Raw genomic sequence first — 12,680 nt, forward strand, 5'->3', positions numbered from 1 at the left:
AGTAAGCCCTGAGTTAGACTAAGAAATCTACAGGGAACTATTATTCTGTCCAATATGGCAATAAACCTGGCCGAAGTGCCTTCGTACCTTACTAGACTCAGTGGTCATTGGGGGTTCTCTTCGGGTTTGCTGTGTCAGCTATCTTCGAAGAGCTGAGACAGCACACAGAGGGAACACACGCATGCAGCCGAGTGATATCAACATTGAACAGAGCAGAGCACCTCACCGGTAGCATCTGACAACACATTGAACCAGACATACCAACCGAACTGCCCGCAGCTATGCTGACCCAGCTATACCAACCCGGCCGCACCAACCCAGCCGCACCCGGCCACGCCAAACCAGCCACACCTGACCATGCCGATCCAGCCGCACTGACCCAGCCACACCCGGTCACACCTATCCAATCACACCAGCCCAGCCGCACCCAGCCACAGCAGCCCAGCTGCACCAACCCAGTCACTTTGGGAGCAATTTGTCTAAGCAATTTGTCCTGAATTGATGCTCTCAGTTGTGTCCCCCAGAGGCAGCATTGTTACAATGGCGTAGTCATGCTAGGATCCACAGAACCAGGTCAATTAAGCTTTGGATCAGAACCCCAAGCCATCCAAATTTGAATTTTGGGATTGAGAGTTTGGTTAGTTAAAGAGCAGTTGCAATGGGTCAGCATATGAGGGCCTTGACAAAAAAGCCCTGGAAGATTTGTGTTCAGAAAAGGGGGTAAGCTCTGAAAAGAAAGCTGCAAATCAAGAACTGAAAGATCTGTTAAAGGCCAGTGAGCAGAAGGCAGGAGCACAGTCCTTACCTGATGCTACAGAAGCTGCAGAAGAATGCAAAAAGCAGCAGATAAGCTGCAACTTCATCATGAACAGAAACACAGACATTTGATGGCTGGAAAAGCAAAAGAATGCTGAATTAGAAAAAGAAGCTAAAAGAAAGAATGGCTGAATTGGAAAATGAAGCTGCTGAGGAGAGCGTTCGGCAGATGCAACAAGAAACTGCCAGACTTAAGCTCCAAGTCAAAAAAGCAATGGAAGAACAGCAGAAACTGTATCATCTTGGAAGTACAGTTTATAACAATGTCGGTATGTTGTATAACTCTGAGCAGTTGTCTAGATGTAACCGAACGTACCCCAACGCTGCCAACTTTTACGTAAATGCTGTTACTGGGAGTTCAGTAGAAGGTGACCCCATAAATTGTGCCAATGCTATGTATGGGAGTGGTAATGGAAAATTCATAGAGGGTGTAAAAGTCAACGGTAAAAGCTGTTTAGGGCAAATTATGGCATCTAACATCACTCTTGTTAAAGCAGATCTTGTCAAAGAGGAAGATTACTTACCAAATCAGAGTGTGAATATTGTAGTCCTCTATGAGCTTACTGTAAGCATGCCTTTAGCCAGAATCCACCCTGAATGGAATGGTGCTAAGCATGAAGTTATAACTGGTGTAAGGAAGTTATTGCCTAAGGATCTTTTGATTGGGGGAAATACTAAAGCTTTGTTCAGTCCAGGCAACCAGTCACAGGAAAGGAATGATCTTTAACCTATGTCTATTATGGGCAATGATTTGCCTGGGGAGGGTTTCTCCAAATGTTTGTCTGAGTAAAAGAGCTGTCTGTCTGTGAATGAAGTTTCTGAATGTCTATCTAATGGCTCAGAAGTGAATCTGGAATTAGATCAAGCACAGAAAGAACTCATTGGTCAGGAAAATGTTTCTCAGGAGCAGATTAAAGCCCTAACTGAGGAAGGCAAAGAAAGTTTGAAAGAGCCTAGGCAGCCTTGTGAGCTAATGGCTTTGTCTAATTAGCAGTTTGGGGAGGCAAAGATAGTGGAAAACAAGTGTCCGTATACCTTACCTGTTACCTGTGTGAAGAACTGTAACAGTAAAGGGAATGTACCGTTCTCTGTTAGGGGTATTGACTTGCCTATGGAGGGAGCTACCCCGGTCTCCCAGCAGTTGCCTGTGAACAGCCCTGTGTGCTGGGACAAGGGAAATGAAATTCCGAGCTGTGTGTCTGGTAAAGGAAAATGTGTCTCCAGTTCTTTGTCCGTGAAGGGGGGATCGGCTGGTGGGGCGCCGCTGGAGGCACGGGGCAGGGGGACCGGCTGGCGGGGCGCCACTGGAGGCACGGGGCAGGGGGTCCAGCTAGCGAGGTGCCGCTGGAGGCGCGGGGCAGGGGGGACCGGCTAGCGGGGCACTGCTGGAGGCGCAGGGCAGGGGGGACCAGCTGGCAGGGCGCTGTTGGAGGCATGGGGTAAGGGGACCGGTTGTCAGGGCAGCACAGAGCAATTTGAAATATAGGAAATTTCAGAACTCTAGAGTGGAAGGTGTTTGCTCTCAATAGCTATAGGGATGGTTTTTGAGTGAAAATCTTTAAATGTTTCATAGGTGTTTGGGTCCTCCCCCCTCCCCAGCAATTAGGAACTAGTTTCATGCAGTTGAGAAGGAACTGCAAAAATCCTGCCCAGTCAGTGGTTTTTGAGCAATTTAAAGGGGCCCCAAGCCCTTTAAATGGCTGCTGGGGGGAGCTAATCTGCCCCAGTAGAGTGCACCGGCTCTTGCCGGTACGCCGTACCGGGGCGCACCAGCTTACTTTCACCTCTGACTAAGGGTATGGCTACACTTGCAGCTGTACAGTGCTGCCGCGGGAGCACTCCCGTGGCAGCGCTTTGAAGTGTAAGTGTGGTCGCAGCACCAGCGCTGGGAGAGAGCTCTCCCAGCGCTGCAGGTACTCCACCTCTCCATGGGGATTAGCTTACAGTGCTGGGAGCCACGCTCCCAGCCCTGGGGCACTGTTTACACTGGAGCTTTACAGCACTGTAACTTGCTGCGCTCAGGAGGGTGTTTTTTCACACCCCTGAGTGAGAAAGTTGCAGTGCTGTAAAGCGTCAGTGTAGCCAAGGCCTTAATTTTGCAAAGGGAAGACACAGGTTAACCCTAAAATGCCAGAACCCCAGTGGTATTGAGCCAAAGGTGTGGCATGACAAAAATGATTGCAGATGGACACTGGCAATGGATTTGTTGTTACTGCTAATGGTTATTTTTGTAACTAATGTGTTGCCATTACCAAGAACTGTAAAAATTGTGCCTAATCTTTCGAAAAAGCCCTTGAATATGTTAAAAGGAATACATGAGAACACACTTTATTTTAAAAGGCCTTGTTATACTGATGTTTCATAGTTAATGCCTGTAAACAGTATTGGAACTTTTCACAGGGGAAAGACATTCCAGACCTGATGTGTGTTAGAATGGGTTCCTGTCTGCATCCTGTATCACTTGCCATACCGGTATTGCCCTGGCCTCTTCCTTTGTCATTCAGTGTTGAACGCATTCTACAACAATATGCATTACCTCACCTTTTGGGGGCGGGGCTATAAGCCCTAAGCAGACCTTTTGGCACCTGCTCCCTATTTGGTGTAAACATTGCTTGTGCCAATCAGAGGCGAACACACACAGGTTTGGGCCCCGTCCCCTATGACACTTCTGTGATGTCATAGTGAGTACTTTAGGGGCCCTGCATGTGCAGGCAGAGAGAGGAAGAAACGTATCCCGTGTATTCGTGTATCCTGTGTACCCCCGTAACCGAGCCTGATCAACTCGAAGCCTCTCTCTCAGCTCACGTTTCAAATAGAGCTTCTACGTCTTGCCGTCATGATGCGCTGGTTTGTATTTGTAAGTATCAGTTATTACTAAATGCTGCATTTTGTTATAATATTGTTAGTAGATATTTAGGCATGGTGTGTTTTAGGTTTGTTAACTCTATTAGCTATCATAAGCTGCTCCCTTACCCTTGTAACCATCCTCCAATAAAAATCCTCTCTTCTAAGCAGACCTTTTGGCACCTGCTCCCTATTTGGTGTAAACATTGCTTGTGCCAATCAGAGGCGAACACACACAGGTTTTGGGCCCCGTCCCCTATGACACTTCTGTGATGTCATAGTGAGTACTTTAGGTGGCCCTGCCATGTGCAGGCAGAGAGAGGAAGAAACGTATCCCGTGTATTGTGTATCCTGTGTACCCCCGTAACCGAGCCTGATCAACTCGAAGCCTCTCTCTCAGCTCACGGTTTCAAATAGAGCTTCTACGTTTGCCGGTCATGATGCGCTGGTTTGTATTTGTAAGTATCAGTTATTACTAAATGCTGCATTTTGTTATAAATATTGTTAGTAGATATTTTAGGCATGGTGGTTTTAGGTTTTGTTAACTCTATTAGCTATCATAAGCTGCTCCCTTACCCTTGAACCATCCTCCATAAAAATCCTCTCTTAAGTTTATGGAGGGGATGGTATGATGGGCTAGCCTAATTTTGTCAATTAATTCATCTTTGATTATTAGCAGGTAAATATGCCCAATGGTCTGTGATGGGATGTTAGATGGGGTGAGATCTGAGTTACTACAGAGAATTCTTTCCTGGGTGCAGCTTGCTGAGTCTTGCCCACATGCTCAGGGTTTAGCTGATCGCCATATTTGGGGTTGGGAAGGAATTTTCCTCCAGGGCAGACTGGCAGAGGCCCTGGAGGTTTTTCACCTTCCTCTGTAGTGTGGGGCACAGGTCACTTGCTGGAAGATTCTCTGCACCTTGAGGTCTTTAAACCACGATTTGAGGACTTCAATAACTCAGACATAGGTTAGGGGTTTGTTACAGGAGTGGGTGGATGAGATGCTGTGGCCTACATTGTGCAGGTCAGACTAGATGATCATAATGGTCCCTTCTGACCTTAAAGTCTATGAGTCTACGTTCTTTAGCTCTTCGAAAGATCACATGAGACATACAGGAAGCGCAAGGATCCAATCCACTACTGTTCTAACCAAGTTTTACCCTAAGTGTGTAAAGAGATTCAATCATGTTATTGAACATGAATTTGAGAAACCATTTCTGTTATACACTAATACAGCTAATAATTAGCTGTAGTAAGACAGGACCAAAGATGGGGAGCTCTTGGGATGCAGTCAGCGATGTTTGTGTCATCCCTTCCTGCATCAATTTTGCTTTGGGGGGTGTGACATTATTGACATAAACTGTGACCATACAGATCAGTATTGCAACAAATATTACAAATTGCAGTAAATATTGTACAAATGTTGTCGAGTGTGGTGTCTATAACAAGGTTATGATTTGCTGGTTATGATTATGTTGTCTGTATGAGCTTTTCTGGGAATGTTCAAACTAATGTGTAAACAATGGTGTCCGCCTGCAAACTCAGTCATGCATGGACATGTGACTTGCCCATGTGACTCCAAGCTCCATCTTGCTTCTGTGATTTTCCACAGTAAAAAAAAGAAGTATCCTTCTACAGGGAAGAGAATATAAAAGCCCGTGGAAACCCCTCCATTTTGTCTTCAATCCTGCTTCTTACGTTTGGAGGAACTTTGCTACAAACTGAAACTCTGAACAAAGAACTGAATGACCCATCCCAGCTGTGGATGAACTCCAAAGACTTGATTTGAACCTGCAGTTTATTCCATCACTTTGCCATTAGTGTATGTAATTGATTCCATTTAACCCATTTTAGCTCTCATCTATAATTTCTGTCTTTATCTAAATAAACCTTTAGATTTTAGATTCAAAAGGATTGGCAACAGCATGATTTTTGGGTAAGATCTGACTTGTATATTGACCTGGGTCTGGGGCTTGGTCCTTTTCTTTTACTGGGGTATTGATTTTCATAACCATTCATCCCCACAAGGAGCAGTGCTGGTGGTGATACAAGGTAACTGGAGTATCTAAGGGAATTGCTTGTATGACATCTGGTTAGCCAGTGTGGTAAAACCGAAGTCCTCTCTGAATGACCCATCACAGCTGTGGATGTACTCCAGAGACTTGATTTGAACCTGCAGTTTATTCTATCACTGCTACAAGCCTGAACCAAGAACTTTGCCATTGCTGTATGTAATTGATTCCATTTAACCAATTTTAACTCCCATCTATTTTTCTTTCTTTTATGAATAAACCTTTTACATCTTAGATTCTAAAGGATTGGCAACAGCTTGATTTGTGGGTAAGATCTGATTTGTATATTGACCTGGGTCTGGGACTTGGTCCTTTGGGATCGAGAGAACCTTTTTTCTTTTACTGGGGTATTCGTTTTCATAACCATTTGTCCCCATAATGAGTGGCACTGGTGGTGACACTGGGAACTGGAGTGTCTAAACGAATTATGACCTTGGTTAGCCAGTGTGGTAAAACCAAAGTCCTCTCTGTTTGGCTGGTTTGGTGCACCTTAGAAGTGGAGAACCACCAGCCTGGGGCCATAACTGCCCTGCTCTAAGCAGTTTGTCCTAAATTGATGCTCTCAGTTGTGTCCCACCAGAGGAAGCATCATTACAGCCACACCTGCAATGACCAGAGCAAATACCGGATTTACAACGGCGCCACTGGCATCAGGCCCACGGTCCAAAGGGGCCCTGGCCCGCTCTTCTCCACCCCCACTCTCTCCTGTGGGGTCAGAGAAGCTTGACGCTGCGGGCTGCTGGGGCTCTGTGGCAGCCTGCTGGCAGCCTGGCTCCTGCCCCACCTCTTTCCCCAGCGTCCTATGTTCCCTCCCCGCTGCCTCCCCCACCACCAATCAGCTGGATCAGCTGCTTGCCGGCAAGAGGGGGGAGGAGGAGCAAGCCGCAGCATGCCGCTCTGGGCAGGAGGAGGAGGAGGAGAAGAGGCGGGGGTGAGGCCTTGGGGAAGAGGCTGGAATTGGGGCATACCCCCTCCAGCCCCCTGCGTGAGCACCCCCACAATGCCAGCCCACACCCCCAGCCCATCCTAACCACTGCACCCCCTCACACACCCCTAGCCCCCTTCCCTGACTCCTGCACCCCCGCACACAGTCAGCCCCCTGCGCCCCCTCACACACATCCAGCCCCCGTCCTGACCCCTGCACCCACTACACCGCCCCAGCCCTGACTCCTGCATCCTCCCTCACTTCCCCCCAGCCCCTGCCCTGAAACCTGTACCCCCTTCACACACCCCTAGCCCCCTGTCCTAACTCCTGCACTCCCAACATCCCCACCCCCATCCTGAGAACCTAACAGGAGCTCCCCAGGTAAGTGCTCCACACCCCAACCTCCTGCCCCAACCCTGAGCCCCCTCCCTAGCCCGAGCTCCTGGCCAGACATTTTTTTACAATATTTGGGAAGATCATTAAGTGGTCCATCAAGATGCTCTGTGATTTTCAAGTGGTCTGTGGAAAAATAAGTTAGACTACAAGAACAATCAATGTACCTCACTTTATTTTCATTTACTTGCTATTACTTATAGGAGGAGGATGAATTAAAAAAGAATGAAAAATAGGGGCAGGGGTAGATAAGAGAGAATGTTTTCTTTTTCTGGCTGGGTCCCAAAGAGGAGCCCCAAAAATGAAGCTGAGCACAGGGCTGTGGGGCCCCCACTAACTCTAAATCCATCACTGGCTGTCACATCAGCTGGGCTGGGGATACTGTCAGGACTGGTGTAACCACTAGGCAAATTAGGCGACCACCTAGGGCACCAAGATTTGGAGGTGCCAAAAAGCAGTGCCCAGCATTTTTTTTTCACACTACAATGGAGTCACATCTTACACGGGGGTTAGATTCTAAAGTCTCTGTGTAAGAGGAAAATCACATATAGTGAAAATTACCATAAAGTACAGTATATACTAGAACAGGGGTCCCCAACCTACGGCACGCATGCTAAAGGTGGCACACAAGCTGATTATTTTTTTTAATGGGAGGCTACGGGTCCCAGCCACCGCTGAGCCTGTTGCCAACCTGAGATTCTGTTCACTCAACTGGCAGTGGGTTGAGCAGGGCCGGCAGTGGGCCAACTCTTGCCAGCCAGGGTCCCAGCCACCAGCCCTGCTCAGCCCGCTGGGGTCCCAGCCACCAGCTCTGCTCAGCCCGCTGGGGTCCCAGCCACCAGCTCTGCTCAGCCTGCTGAGGTCCCGGCCAGCTCTGCTCAGTCTTCTGCCGGCCTGGGTGAAAGGCCTAGGGTTCTGTTCACCCAAGGTTCCATCCGCCGGCCTGGGGTTCCGTTCACCCAGGCCGACAGGAGGCTGAGCCGAGCCGGCAGCTGGGACCCCAGCTGGCAGCATGCTGAGGTAGTTTTCACTATATGCGATTTTCCTCTTACACGCTGACCTTAGAACCTAACCCTCGCATAAGATGTGACTCCACTGTGTTCATTTTTGAAAATTTATAATAAGTGATGCTCCAGGATGGGGGAGGCAAGGTGGAAGTTTCACCTAGGGTGCAAAATATCCTTGCACTGGCCATGGATCCTGTGTCAGCTGATCCCCACAGTCTCCAACCAACCTAGGCAGTACAGCAGACACAGCCCTGCCCACTAGCTCCTCTCCATTCCCTAGTCCACCCACCACTTCCCCCGCCGTAAGGCTTAGCCCTCTTATTTTTAAAAGTGATTGCTTTCCCCTCTCTCCCCCTCAGGCTTTTCTGGCAGCCCTGTTGCCAGGTATCCAGTTTTAGACTGGAAACTCCAGTAGAAAATGGGACCTGAGTGCCCAGTTAGCAGTGCTGAATGGAAACCAAACGTCTGGTTATAGGAGGAATCACCTTAGCCTCTGCTCATCCCACTCCCAACACCCACCCCAGAGAGCTGGAAGAGAACCTGTCCTCCTGCTGTGGGAGGAGGGCCACCTCAGTGCAGAGAGAGACAAAGAGAATGGGGTAGAACCAGGTAGGTATCCGCTCTATGTGGGCAGAGGTGGATCCTGTTTACCCCCCTCCCCAGCCCTGCTGCGCTTGCAGTTTACCCGTGACCCCTCCCTTGCTCCAGAGACCAACCTGAGCTCCTGCCCCACTGTGCTTTTACCCCTGGCCCTTTTTACAATCATTCCCCGGGGGGAGGTCACAAATATGTTTGGCGCCAGGCCCACAAAAAGGTAATCTGGCCCTGACCTGAGCAACTCGAGCTGAGAAGCCAGTTCAGAGAAGGTAGCTCCCAGGCCGCTCTGACCTACCCCTTCTCAGCTGGGGCGCTCACCACACGGCTGTCGAATATGTAGGTTTTAGCTACACTGCCCTAGAGCCAACAGCCCAAGCCCAGCCCCCCAAGCCAACACAGCAATGAGAGCTTCATGCTTGCTGTACCTCTGCTGCCCCGTCATGGGGCACTCTGCCCCTCCGAGCGTCACCTTCCAGCTGCTGCCCACAGTCAGGTTTCGGCCCTGGATGGAGATCTGGGTCCCGCCGGCCAGTGGGCCATACGCAGGGTGGATGGCAGTGATGTTCGGCACCTGTGGAGCCACAGAGGGCATGGGGTCTTTACCAAGGGAAGTAGGGGGCAGGTCATCCCCAGAGGCGAACCTCTCTAGCATGCCGCCGGGCCAGCTGCCTCCATGCCAGACACAAAGAGGTGGTGATGGGATGGTGCAGGGCAAGGGAGGGATGCACCGGGGGCAGGGGGATGTCCCAGCTGGGCACCAGGCCCTGCTTACAGAGGGGCTGGGCCTGACACATGATAGGGACAAGCCACTGGCTGGAGAGCAAGTGTGGGAAGTCTGCCAACCCTGCTCTGGGAGCTGCCATCCCTGGGATCCCAGCTGGCACTGGGGGGCCGCAGTCCCAGGCAAGCCCCATTGCCAACCCCTGGCTCTAGCCTGGGGGGGCTGCTCTCCTGGGGGGCTGTCCTTGCAGCTGGGAGGCAGGCAGGGGAAAGGACGTACCACAAAGATGAAGCCACCGAGGGATGAGGAGCCATTGACGTGGAAGGGCGGGTCCCTCGTCTGCTCCTCGATGGTGAGCTGAACCGTGACAGGCCCCACCACCACCTCGTCACTCCTCAGCTCCAGCTCGCACACCAGGACGTCCACAGCGGCTTTGGTAGGGGGCAGCATGGGGGGCCTGTGGGACACGGCAGGGAACACTGAGACACGGGGGCAGGCCCAACCCCCTACCCCAGCCAGAGAGGACAACAGTGGGACCCACACCCCTGCCGTCTCCCGTCACCATCCACAGAGTAGGGGCACCAGCCGAGCAGTGGCTCTGAGAAGGAAAGTCACTGGACTCTGTCGCCAAAACCACCCTGGCAATCGCTGAATGCCTCTGGTACAAATCCCAGTGGGAGCCACCAGCTGCCCATGATCCAGGTCTGACGGCAAACCTGCTGGTGCCCCTCAGTCCTGACCCACAGCCCCTCTTGTCCATACTACTCCAGCCCCCTCCTAAAAGGCCTGGTTGCTTGGGGCAGTGGCTGCATGACACGGGGCAGAACTCACTGGGGTGCCAACACTGGTGACTCGTGCCGTGGGGAAAGGCCAGTGGCTCCGTGCCTGGAGGAGCTGATTCCACCACACACTGCCAGCCCATTTCCACTCGGGAAAGCTGCCAGTTCCTGGCACCCATACATGAAGCCGCCCTACCTGGGGAGATGCTGCAGCTCAAATGCGCACAGAGCACGGGCCACGGTCATACTGCAGAGACAGGGGCCCACCAGGGTGTGGGGGGGGGGGAGAGAGGGAGCTGATTCAAGAACCACCCCGCTCCGCCTTCCCTCTGCTACCTAAACTGGGGAAGGTAGCGGGTCGGGGGTGCTCCAAGCACCCCGCAAGCTGAATGGGGAAGTTGCCTCTTCCCCCTCCCCACTCATGTTCTGAGCTGCCCCAGCCAGGAAGGAAAGTCCCACCCCCAGGTGAGTCAGCCAGAGAAACCTCTATCCCCAGGTCAGTGGCAGCCCCCACAGCAATCCCGGAGCCCCACCACCACCCCCTACCTCCTGTCCAGGCTCTCTTCAGGCAGCACAGTGCAGTTCCTCTGCCCCACCATCACCCGGTAGGTGCTGCCAGCCATGGGGGACCTGACGGCGGCGGCGAAGTGCCGGCGTGACTGGAAGCCCATCCCACAGAGCGTCACCCGGGTGTGGCCATGCAAAGGGGCGCTTCGGGGGTGGAACTGAGGGGAAACAAGGCAGCTGTCACATCCCCAGCCCACCCCAGCCCCCAGACATCCCAGCTCTCCACTCTCGGACCTGCAACAGCAGCACAGGGCTCATCCACCCAGCTCATGGGCAGCACGTGGGCAGCCCTGGTGAGGAAGGGATGGTGCAGGCCAGAGGATGGCCCTGTGGCAAAACCGCCACATGACAGGAGACATGTCCAATGGCAGGCTGAGGGGACTCCAGCGCACTGACAGGGCATGACTCCCTCATGGGGGGGGGGGGCAGCAGGGCCCACCCTCCCCCTTGTCTAAACCCACCTGTTGTCCCTGCAGCCACCACAGCCTGCACTGAGGTGATGGACCCAGTGTGGCTCACACCCCAAGGACCAAACCAGCAGCCTCCAGAGGCCAGGGCAGGAGCTATGACAGCACAAGTTGAAGAGCTCCCCAGTGCCAAGGGGGCTTGTGACAGCCCCCACGCAGTAAGCTGTCCCTAGGGAGCCCATGACAGCTCCCCGCCCAGCAAGACCCCCTAAGGGGGCCCATGACAGCTCCCCGCCCGGCAGGACCCCCTGAGGGGGCCCATGACAGCTCCCCGCCCAGAAGGACACTCCCAGGGGGCCCATGACAGCTCCCAGCCCAGCAGGACGCTCCCAAGGGGCCCATGACAGACAGTTCCACGCCTGGCAGGATGCCCAAGGCAGCCCATGACAGCTCTCCACCCAGCAGGACGCCCAAGGGAGCCCGTAAAAGCTCCCCACCTGGCAGCACATCCGAGGGGGCCCATGACAGCTCCCCACTCCACAGGACACCAAGGGGGCCTGTGTCAGCTCCCCACCCAGCAGGACACCCTGAGGGGGCCCATGGCAGCTCTCTGCCTGGCAGAACCCCCTGAGGGGGACCGTGAGAGCTTCCCAGCAGGCAGCACTCCTGTGGAAGGGCAATGCTGAGAAATAACCTCTTCCAGTACTAGAGCTTATAACTTCTTCTAATGCAACTTAGCACCTGGGCATGAGGAGGAGATTCCCGCAAGTGCTGCAAGTGATGCCAAGGTGCCCCCGGGGAAGCATATGACCAGCCATCAGGGGCTCAGAAGAGGGGGAAAGGAGACATTTCCCCATTGTGATGCTCTGTACCTCAGGAGAACACCCTACACCCCCACGTTCATCTTTATAAAATGATTGTGTGGTATCCAATGCAAAGTTTGTCATGTTGGGTGGCTTTGGAAGGCTCATGATGCACTGAACATGGCTGTTATAGTGATGTTATAGTAATTGTTACAGTAATGTTATAGGTTATAATTTCATGTATAGAGTTATAAGGCTGAAAACGTATCCTCATGGCTTAGAACAAGCCCATGCAAAAACCCTCCAAGAGCAGAGAGGTGGTTCACATCTCGTCAGGGCACGGATGGGACAAACCAAGCCCAGACTCACAGGAACAAAGGACACTGGCCTAGGCAGGAACAAGAGAATCTGTTAGACCCTTGAGGGAGTCACCCGCTTCCTTTGGTCAGTTTGGGACTGCAATGAAGTAATGTTCACCTGACTCTGAGGGGGATGGGGAGGAGCCAAGAGGAAAGAAATGACATGATAAAAGGGAGAGACATATTGACATGCTTCCTCTCTCGTTCATCTACATCTACAGACACCACCACCACCATGCAACTGAAATGCTGATCAAAGGGGAGAGCCTGACAGAAGAGTAACCAGCCAGTCTCTGGTGAGAAGCATCTATGTTTTTAAGGACACTGAAAATGTTAGGAGCGGCTTAGAATGCATTTTGCTTTTATTTCATTTGACCAAATCTGACTTGT

General features: G+C 52.0%; 1 protein-coding gene across 4 annotated transcripts in view; it reads right to left on the reverse strand.

Annotated features, from left to right (window-relative positions):
• The window catches only part of MST1R (macrophage stimulating 1 receptor), a 55,184-nt gene that overhangs the window by 17,386 nt on the left and 25,118 nt on the right, over positions 1-12,680 (reverse strand). For all 4 annotated transcript variants that reach the window (XM_032789499.2, XM_075072952.1, XM_032789501.2 and 1 more), the window contains exons 6-8: positions 10,701-10,879; positions 9,655-9,832; positions 9,080-9,225 (exon numbers count right to left, since the gene is read on the reverse strand). In XM_032789499.2, coding sequence (XP_032645390.1) covers positions 9,080-9,225; positions 9,655-9,832; positions 10,701-10,879 — 503 coding nt within the window. The remainder of the gene's footprint in view (positions 1-9,079; positions 9,226-9,654; positions 9,833-10,700; positions 10,880-12,680) is intronic.

Source organism: Chelonoidis abingdonii, chromosome 16 (assembly GCF_003597395.2).
Source record: "Chelonoidis abingdonii isolate Lonesome George chromosome 16, CheloAbing_2.0, whole genome shotgun sequence".
NCBI classification, from domain to species: domain Eukaryota; kingdom Metazoa; phylum Chordata; order Testudines; family Testudinidae; genus Chelonoidis; species Chelonoidis abingdonii.